A 12,836-nucleotide genomic window follows, 5' to 3' on the forward strand; every position below is an offset into this window, starting at 1 on the left:
TCATTGTTTCATGAATGATAAAATAGAGAAAATAAAATAAAAATAAGAGACCCAAATTCAGAATTTACCAAAAAAAAAAAAGACATAGGGATAGTGTTTCTAATTGCCTAAAAAACATAAATTCAGTGTTGTGCATCAAGACTTTCTTACTTTTTGCAGACCTATCATAAGTTGTATCATGAGTTGAGCTCAAATGCCCCATTGGTTTGGTGATCTCATTTTTTGCTCGTGTTCTCTCCAACTTTGCAGACCACAGCTCATCCATTACTGCCCATCCTGTGGGACTCATGTCTGGGTTCTCTCAGAAATCATCCCAAGAAGGTCTACCCAGCAAGGTAAGGGACTTTTTTTTTGTCTTAACATTGTGGAAGACCTGACTAACCCATTGGGAACGGTCATTTTTCATTAACTTATTTGTGCCTAATTGTATCTTAGTTTATAAATTAGAGTACTTTAAAATTTTTAGGTCATGTTTAACATTTATGTGGCCACTTTGAGGTTTCTACTTAGAGGTTTCCAAAGCATGGAATAACTCAGTAGATCCTCACTACATCACTGAGAAATAGATAATATTTTACTGATAAGGAAACTGAAGTTGAGAGTACCTTTATATACCGCTTCAAAGTTTGTAAAATGCTTTATACATGTCATCTCTTTTATTTCTCAAAACAACTCTGTGAGGTTGGTACTATCATTATCCCCATTTTATGGATGGCAAAACTGAGGCCAAGAGAGGTTAAATTACTTGCCTAGGGTTACATAGCAGGTAAGTGACTGCAGCAGGATGTGAATTCTGGTCTTCCTGACTTCAAGTTAGCACAAATCCACTGAACCACTTAGCTGCCTAAAACTTGGCTATGTTTATAAAGCCATTGAATGTCAGAAGCAGAATTTCAACTCAGGTCTTCCTGACTCCAGGTCTAAAACTCTATTTAATTAACTAAATTTGTTTTATCTATCTATCATCTATCTATCTCTTTTTAGTTTTGAACATTTACTTTTATAGGATTTTGATTTCTAAATGTATCCCTCCCTTTCCTTCCTCTTCTCCAAGATGGCATGCAATCTGACATAGGCTATATCACATTAGTCATGTTGTGAAAGAAGAATCAGAACAAAAAGGAATAACCATGAGAAAGAAAAATAAAGAGAGAGAAAAAATAATCTGCTTCGATCTACATTCACACTCCATAGTTCTTTTTCTGGATGTAGATAGCATTTTGCATCATGAGTTTTCTGGAATTATCTTAGATCATTGCATTGTTGAAAAGAGCTAAGCCTATTAAAGCTGGTCATTGCATAATGTACTAAACTAAATTTCTTGGCAAATACTCCTCGATTCAGACTTTTCAGTAGTCTATATATATATATATATATAATTTCAGATTAATAATGATTGCTAATATTTATATAGTGCTTACCATATGTCAAGCTAAGCACTTTAAAATTCTTATCCTACCTCATTTGATCTTCACAACAACCCTGGGAGGTTGGTGCTATTATCATCCCCATTTTATGGATGAGAAAACTGAAGCAAATAGAAGTTAAGTGATTTTCCCAAGAGTTATACTGCTTATAAGTTTCTGAGGCCAAATTTGAACTCAGGTCTTTCTGACTCCAGACCCAGAGTTCTCTATTCACTGTACCACCTGGTTTACTAGAGTATAAATCTGAGTGTTTCAGCAGATAGGGATGAACAGCTTACCCACTTTTTGTTTTGTTTTTGCTTCTTGGGGGGGCATTTGTGGTTAAGTGACTTGCCCAAGATCACACAGCTAGTAAGTGTTAAGTGTCTGAGGCCGGATTTGAACTTGGGTCCTCCTGATTTCAAGGCCAGTGCTTTATTCACTGCGCCACCTAGCCCCCACTTTTCAATGATGCAAGTTATTTAAACAGGCTATAATGCCAAAGGATGATATTTCTAATTTACAGGTACAATCATTTCCATGGTCCTTCAGTATTTCTCATCCAAAATAAAGATAAAACTAAGTCATATGTTAGAGTTTAGGCTAACTTCTTATATTCTCCATTTTCTGCTTTTCAGAACAAAGTGCAAAACATTTTGAAAGTTCATCGAAAAAGAAAAAAAAAGACACTGGGTATGAGTGGGAAGGAAAGAGGAAGAGAAAGGAAAGATTATAAAATTAGAGGGCACAAGAAAAGTAGAAAAACAAATCCAGAGAAAGAAAATGATGGGAAAAAAGAGGCTTGAAAGAGTCAAGTAAGAATAGGGTGTGGTTTCTTAATTACAAAATCATTTAAAGAAATGTCTATGATTTGTGCAAAGTCAGAAAAAAGTATTCACTGCAAAGGTTACCAAAGAGGAAAAAAGATCCCACTGACATTTGTAAAAATAAAATTCATTCCTTTGTAGGCTCTTCTGTGTCTTTGCTCAGTTCTGAGAAAAGCAGCATGGTTTGAGTGAAGGGAGTCCTATATCTGGAGTTTGAAGACTTTGGTTAGACAGGCTCTGAGACTTCCTATGAGACTGACTTTGTCACACTTATTCAGATCAGGATCTACCTAGGATATCCTGGACCTTCTCTTTTCCCCTCTGCTTACCACCCCACCCCAACGTCCTCCTAACCTCAGAGGTTTGCAGCTCATTCGATGCTTTGTCTTCTTAGAGGACAAGCAGGCAGGACCCATTATGCTTTTTTGTTTATATTTATATTCCCAAGGCTTTGCATAGTGCTAGGCACAGAATAAATAAGAACTTAGTAAATACTCCATCCATCCATCCATCCATCCATCCATCCATCCTCTATCTACAATCTCTATCAAACTATCTACATATCTATCATCGTTATTAATTTGTCTACATATCTATTAATTCATCTAGCTACATAGTTTTCACCTCTAAACTCTACCTATCTTTATCAATCTACATAGTTATCTACATATCTACCTCTCATCTCTATAGATCTATTTATCTACAAATATATTATTTCTATCAACCTCTCTCTCTTTCTCTCTCCCTCCCCATCCCTTCTACCCTGCTCTCCCCTTCTCTCTTTTTGCCTCTCTCCCCCTCCCTTTCTCTCTCTCTCTTTCTGTCTCTCCCTCCCTCTCTCTCCCAACCATAGACAAGTTTCCATATCTATAAAATAAGGGAATAAGAGGCATCTGATATCCTTTCCAGTTGTAAATGCTATGACTAAGACCTGTGACTATGAATGAAGGTGCTCAGGTGAAAGCCATCCACCTAAAAGCCTGAATCTACCATCACATACACAAACACCAAAGCTTTTCATCATTTCTTAACAGGCTTGTGGGAAAAATGCAGTGAGACGTTTTCTAAAACACTGATGTTAAAACAGTTTAAAGGCTTAGAAAAAAGATCCTGAATATGTTCCTGTCTCTTTGATTTTGGTAATTTAGTTTGTTTTCAAAGGTTAGATACATATTTACAATGTTCTGCAATGAAACAAATCAACCCAAATTATACTCCCATTTTTCCCTAGGACAACCCAAATACCGTTACCAATGGAAACATGTACTTGCTTTGTAAAGCATGCCTGTACGAGTCATGAATACACAAAGAGAAAAAGTTTTTACCATATCTCCAGATATGAGGGAGAAAACTTACTTGATTTTATCCTTACATTTTCCATTTTTACCACCTGCCTATGGTTAAAACATTCACTGGTCAAACTGTGATTTCTCTGTATCAGCTTAATTCTTAACATTCCATCTTGGTCAAGGCAATTCAAGTCAATGAACATTTATGAAATCCCTACTATGTGCCAGGTACTATGCTATCACTTTGTCTCTGTTTGCCCCATCATGACTTGCAAGAATTCAACAAACATTTACTAACTGCCTACTGTGTGTCAGACACTGTGAAGTTAACTGTTGATCTAATCTATTATACTATCAAAGGGCATCAAGATACTTTAAGCTAAATCTTTGGGCCATTCTGCTGTCTAGAGACAATGGCAGGTGGCAAGAAAGCTCAAGACACAAGTCCAGAAAAAAAGAAAGGTTCCAAAGCCTTTTGACACACAAAGCTTTAGAGATAAATATGGCTTGGGGAAAAAAAATCTACTAGAATTCCTGGAAGAGATTAGAAAGAATTATAAAAAAAGTTTTAAATTGTTTTAATAAATGAAATGAGAGAGCTTGAAAAAAATGGAAAAAAGAAATGAGAGCAGTGGAAGAAAGAATAGGAGAGGTACAAAGCCTTGTCCAAGCAACAAACTGCTAGAAACAAAGGCAGACAAACAGGTTTTTTAATGACTTGTGTCTTCCATGATTACATGATTGCAGGACTATAGCTCACATGACATTAAAAACCACATTGTTGGGGGGGCCAGGTAGCACAGTGAGTAAGAGCACCGGCTCCAGTGTCAGGATGACCTGGGGATCGAATCCCTTGCTCAGACACTTAGCACCCACCCAGAAACACCTGGCCATGTAACCTTGAGCAAGTTACTTAACCCCCATTGCTTAGGGGTGGCCAGGTGGCTCAGTGAGTAAGAGCACCAGCTCCAGTGTCAGGATGACCTGGGGATAAAATCTGGGCTCAGATACTTAGCACCACACCCAGAAATAACTGGCCGTGTAACCTTGAGCAAGTCACTTAACCCCGATTGCATAAAAAAAAAAAAAAAAACACATTGTTGCATGATAGCTTACATCTACATACAACTTCAGCATAAAATGTACTTCCAGGGGCATTATCTTATTTTTTATTTAATGTTAATCCTCATTTATATTTTATCAACTGTAGTCTCCACTGAAGTTTTGACTACAATGCATCATTTTTGGAAGAGAAGTTCTGAAAAGCTACCAATCACTCAACAGGGATTAATGAAGTTCCCATTCTGTACTAGGCACTGGGCTAGATGCTGGCTGTCAGCTGAGGTAAAGCTCTGGCAACTTCTACCAAGCTGGAGAGACTTCAAGCACAAGCCCAGTCTGCTGTCTGAGGACCGGCCAAAAGGTTGACCCCATATGAGTGCTTTTTTTTTTTTTTGGCCATAGAAACTCACGAAACTGTCTACTCAGGCATGGAAAGATGGTGAACTATGTTAGTTGGAGAGAACAACCCCACTAATTAAATCATGCATCTTTTTAATTACTGCAATTGGAAAAAATAAAACCTGATCCTATGAGGTAAATAAATACAGATGTAACTATCCCCATTTTAGTGATGACAAAACTGAGGCTAGAAGAAATTAAATAACTTACAGCAGCACAGCTAAAAAAAATGGTGGAGATAAAAGTCAAACCCAGGGATTTTTATTCCAAGTCTAATGTTTTAGGGTTTTTCCCCCACTACATCATACTCATTCTTTAAGTAAGAATTACCATGATTCCACCAACAAAAGCTCCAACCAAGCTCATTAAAAGTTAACAGAATTAACTAATCACCACATCTATCTGAAAGTTCACTCAATTTTGTCTTCTAACTTTCTGAATAGTAAATCGCCGTGTCATCCTCTCAAAAGAAAGGCTGTGTTCACATCGTTCCATAAATCATTGTTTCACAGGTCCCTTGAAAAAGATTTTAGAAATAGTTTCTTTACTTACAGATGTTAAGACAACTGTGTTTTCTGACTTTCTGGCACATATGTCTTCCTTTCCAAAGTTGATCCAAATGTCTTTTTGACCCAGACCCTAAAACTGCTTCCAGCTCATACTTAACCCAATTGGAACTCAAACTTCCTAAGTTTTGTTCCCATTAAGCTTATGACTTTTAGAATAATGAATTCTTTGATGAAAATTATTTCCAAATATTTATAAGATTATTTTGAAGATACATTAACAAGAGAAATCTTTTCCTCTCTGGATGTCAACTGTAGAATTAGCCAAACAGGAACATAAACTATAATCAACTTGTGATTTTTGCCCCTTCTGTAATTCATAGGTTTTATAGAGGTACAGAAAGCAAGTAGCTTATCCATGATCACACGACTAACGAGTAATAAATGGGATTTGAACTTAGATATTTCTGACTCCAAATCTAGCTACGTTTTTCATTATAGGCCCTAATCTAGTATTAACATTTGACAAGGTTTACACGTTCCGATGTAATGGATAAATATATCAAGACTGGCTTACATGTTAAAAAAAGTCAGAAAGGAAATCTGGTTCTTCCTGAATTCATTACTGAATCATTTTTAAAAAATAAAAAGCAAATTCCAATCTGTCATGTTTCTAACCCTCACCAAGCATGATCTATTGATAACAACAATTCCGGATTCTTCTAACAGGTATGCAGCTTTAATGGACCCTTAAGGCACAGTTACAACAGATCATTCTGAAAATGTGTTCTTTGAGCCCAGAACCTAGGCTCGCACATCAGTTCAGATATCTCCTGAATGGGAAATACACACACACACACACACACACACACACACACACACGCTACCACCACCAACAACAACACCCCTACCACCCAATATGATGGCTGCCTTTCCACAAGAGTCAGGGCACCAGCAAGGCCCAGCCATGGCACACCTGGGACCCAAAAGCAACTGAACTCATATTGCCTCACTAGAATCAGAATCCTGTTCAACTTCCCTCTCTTCATGGGCTTTTTGTCCTCTGGATCAGCAGAACTGTGAGGGTCTTGTTTCATATCCAAGCAATGATTGATCATACTGACCCTCCCATTTAATATACTGGGCTGCAGTAGGGTTGGGGTGGGAAGAAGTAGCACGAAAACCCCAAAGCCATTTCCCAGCCCCCAAAGCTACCTCCATTTCTTTCCTCTGCATTTCCACTGTGCTGCCTTCCTTGCTGGGCTGATAGCTTCCTTTCACTGGGAATTTCATAGGGTCACTTATTCCTTGTGTTCTCCCAAATCTGGGTATTTTCATTGATTGTCTCCCTGCCCTGAACCTCTCTCTCCATCCTCATCACTGTTTCCTGCTGTCCCTCATGTACCAGCTAAAATACCACCTTCTACTAGAAGAATTGAAATTCTTTTAATGCCAGTACTTCTCCTTGGTTCAAAAGCCCTTGGTTGGAAAACTCAGGGAGTAAGATCAACTCATATACAAAGGGGGAACAAGGATGCCCAACATGACCAAGGTCATCTTGGTTCCACAATCCAGTCTTGTTCTATACCATCAATACCCCTTCAGTAGCTGTCATGTGGCTCTGTATTCTCTGGAATCCACATAACTTTCCTTGAGATCACAAGTGTCAAAAAGAGGCATCTTATAAAACCTAACTGTTTACTGGGAAGAGGGTGGGAACCATTCCTCTGTGATGAGCTATTGTCCTGTCTAAGAAGTAACCCCCCTCTTCTGACATTCTCCACGCTACCTTTCCTCACAATAAAGTCACAATCATTCTCACCTCCACTAATTGTCCCATGGTTGGGAAAGAGAGAGTCACATCTCAGCTGAACAGAAGCCACTGAGTCGTCTGAAGTGTCCAGCTGGGGTTTGGCCCTAAACACAATTGCCTATGCTTTGGGAAAGCCACTCAGAGCATTTCATGTAAGGAAATGACGCACTGCTAGACTGAATCAATGTATAGGAAGGAAAACATATTCTTAGGTTAAAGCTGCAAATACCAAAGTAAACATATTACAGAAACCTAACCCTGAAATGTGATCTAACCTTACATAACAGGTTTAACCTGTTTAACCCAAGGCAAAACCATGTTTATTCCCCTATCTTCCTTCCCCATCCCTCACTCCCTTTTTTCTCCATCTCTAGGAAGACAAGTGCCTTTTTCTTTGTCAAAATCTACTCACTGGTAAGGATTATATACCAGTCAATTAGTGTAAATTTAAATGCATATATTCCCTTTCTTGGGGTTATTAGCACTTAAATTCTTGTGTCCAATTAAAGAATAAAATCCTCCTCTACCACCCCCACACCACCCCCACCACCAAGGGTAGTCACACATTAGTAAGCAGGTAGACAAGGTAAGATTTGAGGTGCTGGGAGGCCTTCCCTAGACGTACCTCACACACTATTGGTGAGATTTCAGGAGCTTGGTAAAGAACACAGAACCATAAAGCTGAGTACATGGAAGACACTTTTCCTGTTTCACAGGCTTTATAAGGCATTTCATGTTATTTTAAAACCCCCTTCTAAGTTCTCAAAAGATGTGAATGAATAAGAAGAATTAATACATCATGTAAGTCACTGCAGATACATATAAATAGTTGCTCAGGCCTATATTCAAGCTCAGGTAAGAAAATAAATAAATCAAATCCTTTTTTGAACCACTCAGCATAAATTTATCCATTTGCCCCTCATAAATGGCTACCTATAAGAATACACAGAGTGCAAAAAAAAAAAATCCCAGGTATATGATATACAAGTATGAGGTTTAAAACCTAAATCGCAATTCCCAAAATAGACAAAATTCTCTGCTATTAATGTGACAGTAGCGCTTTGATCTGGCTTTTTCTAAAATAAACAATGTCCCCAAAGTCTTAGGATGATATTTGGAAATCTCTACACAGGCTGGCCATCAATTCCCAGATAATCATCAGCATAGTTCCTGGCATATAGTTGATGCTTAATAAATATTTACTGAATTGAATTGAAAATTAAATAGGCCTTTCCCTAACCATTCTGGCATCAAATGTTTTTTCTCACTAAAAAAGTCGTTCTTATCCAGGAAGTTCCACAGGCATTACAAAGGCATCTTTTCTTTCTCTTTCCACCTGTTACTATCCATGGAGCAAGACCTGGGAACCTCACAGAAATAACAGGGACAATAGTATCATCACGCAAGGACTATGGAATCCAATGCAGAGAAAAATACCTTTCCTTATGCATAGCAAGTGCTTTCATAAACTGTCCTTCTGTGTCTTTCTTCAGCCCTCAGAGGACCTGTGTTCTGAAACAAATGAAGCAGTCGCCTACATGGCCATTTATGAACACGTCATGAAAACTAACTATTCAGGTGACTAGATTTGTCCTCAATTGAAGAGATGTTTATGCCAAGGAGTCCAGTGGATTTTCAGATTCCGTCATGGATGGCCTCTAGCCTCCCATTATAATTTCAGGACCAAGTCATCTTAATTCCAGCACTCTAGCGATCCTAAGCTTTGAACAAGTTAGCATCACTCATATTATCCATACAAAAGGGGAAATACATGTAATTCTTCTTACCTTTCATGCCAAACTTGGAGTGTCTTCCAAACTTGAGAATAATTAGCATTATCACCAAACCAGTACACACCAATGCTGCAATTCCCACTACGACATACACCTAAAGGAAAAAACCCAGAGACCGTTAAGAAGTTTAGTTGAATAATACCAATCAGCAACATTAGTGCACATTTCTGTAACACTCTATGGTTTATAAAGAGCTCTTCTCACCATGACCTTATAAGGTAGGTCAATTAATCTGATTGGTTCTTGAGTAAGTTAAAGCCTGTAAAAAAAGGTCAATTACATGATTTATGTATAGGGACTGGACTGATGATTACATTGGTATAGAGAACTCCCAGGTGAAAAAGCTTCCACTACCAATGCTAGTTGTCATCTTATCTTTAATTTGTAATCTTACAAATTGTCTAGAGTTGCCTACAGAACTGAGAGACTAAACTATCTGCAGATATTATGTGCCAGAAGTGGGACCTGAACTCAGGCTTTCTTGGCTTGGAGGACAGGACTCTATCCATTACACCAACATGAACAGATTGAATTTTCAAAGGGGACATACTTAAAGAAGACAGTGGGAAAAAAGTTAGAACCTTAAACATCCCAATCCTATCCCAACATGGGCTCTTGGAGGTGATCAAATAAATAAAAGTCATGAGTTATTATTGATAAAGAATAAGTCATGTCAGAATCACAAAGCCCAGGGCTGGGAAGGACCATTATAGCCCAACACCTACATGAATTAGAATCCCCTCCACTCAGTTCATCACTCAGTCGATAAACATTTATTAAGTACCTATTACGTGCCAGACACTGCTCTAAGGATGCAAAGAAAGGTAAAAAACAACCCCTGCTTTTAAGAGGCTCATCTCCAAAAAACTGATTGTCTAACCTCTGCTTTAAGATCTCCAGTGAGTTAGCCTCATGCCCCCAAAAGATCAAATGAATTAAAAAAGAACCAAATGTATAAAAGTATCTACAGCATTTCTTTTCTGTATTGGCAAAGAATCGAAACCTAAGGGATATTCATCAATTGGGAAACAGCTGAACAAATTATGGTATATGAATGTAATATAATATTATTGTGCCACAAGAAATAATGAAAAGAATGGCTTCAGAGAAACCAAAAACACTTGTATGAAGTGAGCAGAACCAGGAGGACAATTTCTACAATAAAAACAGCGCAGATGCAAGGCAAAGTCAACAGAGGCAAGAAAATAACATGCAATGACAGCAACCTAATTTGAAAGAACAGCCATAAAACAATCAAAAGAGATTGGTGAAAAATTACAAAGAACAAGCAAGACCCCCAAAGAAGAAGTGTAAAAGGCATCTTCACCCCACTCTTTTGCAGAAGTGGGAGTTTCACAGGTGTGGTACATTGCATATATTATCAAAAAATTTTCAATGTATTATTTGGTTTTGCTGATTTTTTTCTCTTCTTCCTCTTTTTTCTTTACTTTCTTTAAAAAATATTGTCATATGAGATGGCTCTCTGTGAAGGGGGGTGAAGAGGGGTGCTGGGAGAAATTCTAGTGACATAGAAAACAAAGTATAATCAATGAAAATTTATTTTTAAAAATAACAACATTGTAAATGCAAACAACTTGGAAAGTCTTAAGAACTCTGGTACCATGATGATGAACCATGATTTTGTAGGAAAAATAATGCTACCCACTTCTTGACAGTGTGGTAATGGATTTAAGGAGCAAAATGAGACATGTATTTTGGGGACATGATCAGTGTGTGAATTCCTTTTGCTTAACTCTGCTTATTTGTTAACAGGGGCTTTGTTTTTCTTTTTACAATGAGGGAGGGGAGGTGAGAATAAAAGATAGATTTTTGTTCATTGAAAAAATATAATTTAATTTTTTTATATGAAAATGCTTAGCAAGGGGGACCCCTCCTTCTTTTGCCAAAGCAGCCCATTCTGTTCTTGCATAGCTCTCATTGTTAGAAAGCTTTTCCTTTGAATTGAAATCTTCACCCGAACAGCTCCCCCAGCCCAGCCCAGTGCTCCTAGTTATGACCTCAGAGATCAAGCAGAATAAGTTTAATCTCTTCCACAGGATAGCTCTTCAAATGCTAGAGTTTTCTTCTCTAGGCTAAATATACCTAAGTCTTTTCAAGTGACTCCCTCTGTGGCATGGCCTTAAGGTCCTCATATCAGTACTTAAGCTTGTCATTGTGACCACAAAGTTCAAGGACCTGCAGCCATTCCCCTGATGAGACTCATCTGAATTAGCTGAATGGGTGGTGGTCCATGAATGTAAATTTCATCACCAGGCTCATTCATTATTATCATTATTTATTATCACATGGATCTGTCTAAGATCCAGTCATAGCTACTACTAGAAATCAAGATTTGTTTGGGGAACAGAGCGTCCTCTGGCACTGTGTTTCCATTCTAACTGTCCAGTCACCTGTACCTCAACAGTATCAGTCTGATTATTACTGGGCAAATGGGAGCATGACACTCTAAGGACATAAAGACCTCTTTGGGGGTTTCGGTATGAAGGGGAAAGAGAATCGACTTCCCTGATCGTAATTGGAACGCTAAAAATGAATGTCTACATGCCACAATGACCAGAAAAGGGCAAAAGAGAAAAGAAGAATGAACAGACTGGACTTGAAATAATTTACCATGCCTGTAGTGAATGGGGAGGAAGCCCATGAAAACTGCAGCATGAACACAGATTTATCTGAGCAATCTGGATTGCAAATGACATTCTACAGCTGTCCAAGGTACCAAGAAAACTACTTGGGAGAAGCTGATTACTAATCATTTATTTAATCAAATAGCATTTGCCCATGGTCTTTGCATTTCAATGATTATGTTTTTCAGATTGTCTGCAACAGGCAGTGGATCCTAAAGTTTTAGCTGTCCCCTTCTTGGCCTTAACATTAACCTAGAAGATACCTTGAAGTCAAACAATCCTGTCTCTTTATTTACTTCTGAGGAAACTGAGGTCCAAGGACTGGGACTTGCCAGAGGTCAACTGATTTACCCAAGGTTACTGCGCTCTTGGCAAGCAGTTAATAATCTACACACCAATGTTTAACTGAGAGTTTATGTTTAACACACTAATGTTTAATAAGAGAAATCAGATACTTACAGGGACTTCACAGTAGATAATATTTATAAAGCAAAGCACATTCTCTCAATTAGAACAACAACTACCCTCTGGTTGAACTATTTGATTTGTAAATGCGGATTTCTTTATGTCAGTTTCAAATGGAGCATGCTTATGTTTTCCAGAAGGCACAGTTTGATGCCAAGGCAGGGCTAAAGGTAGTTTACTCCTCCTGTACATTCAACAGAACACTGGCACTTTCCTATATACGAGAGGAGGCCAGAATTGCTAGCACTGAAAGTATTCTAGGTGGCCTGAGAGACCGTACGGAGAATTCAGGAGGAATTTCTGTACACAATTTCATAATTAATAATAATAGTGATGACTAGTATTTATATAGTGCTTTAAGGCTTATAAAATGCTTTATACACATTATCACATTTTATCTTCACAACAACCCTGTGAAGAGGGACTATTCTTATCACCATTTTACAGATTGGGAAACTAAGCTGAGAGAGGTTAAGTGGCCTTCCCATGAACACAGTTAATAAGTTTATAAGGCAAGATTTGAACTCAGGCCTTGATGATTCCAAGTCCAACACTCAATGAAAGAGAGAGAGAGAGAAAAGAAGAAGAAGAAGAAGAAGAAGAAGAAGAAGAAGAAGAAGAAGAAGAAGAA

General features: G+C 38.0%; 1 protein-coding gene across 2 annotated transcripts in view; it reads right to left on the bottom strand.

The window, feature by feature from the left end:
* Window positions 1–12,836, bottom strand: part of NTRK2 (neurotrophic receptor tyrosine kinase 2) — a 428,347-nt gene that overhangs the window by 288,701 nt on the left and 126,810 nt on the right. For both annotated transcript variants that reach the window (XM_069105060.1, XM_069105064.1), the window contains exon 11: window positions 9,090–9,189. In XM_069105060.1, the coding sequence (XP_068961161.1) occupies window positions 9,090–9,189 (100 nt within the window). The remainder of the gene's footprint in view (window positions 1–9,089; window positions 9,190–12,836) is intronic.

Source organism: Petaurus breviceps, unplaced genomic scaffold (genome assembly GCF_028583685.1).
Source record: "Petaurus breviceps papuanus isolate PSGF00001 unplaced genomic scaffold, PetGlider_PUasm1.0 138, whole genome shotgun sequence".
NCBI classification, from domain to species: domain Eukaryota; kingdom Metazoa; phylum Chordata; class Mammalia; order Diprotodontia; family Petauridae; genus Petaurus; species Petaurus breviceps.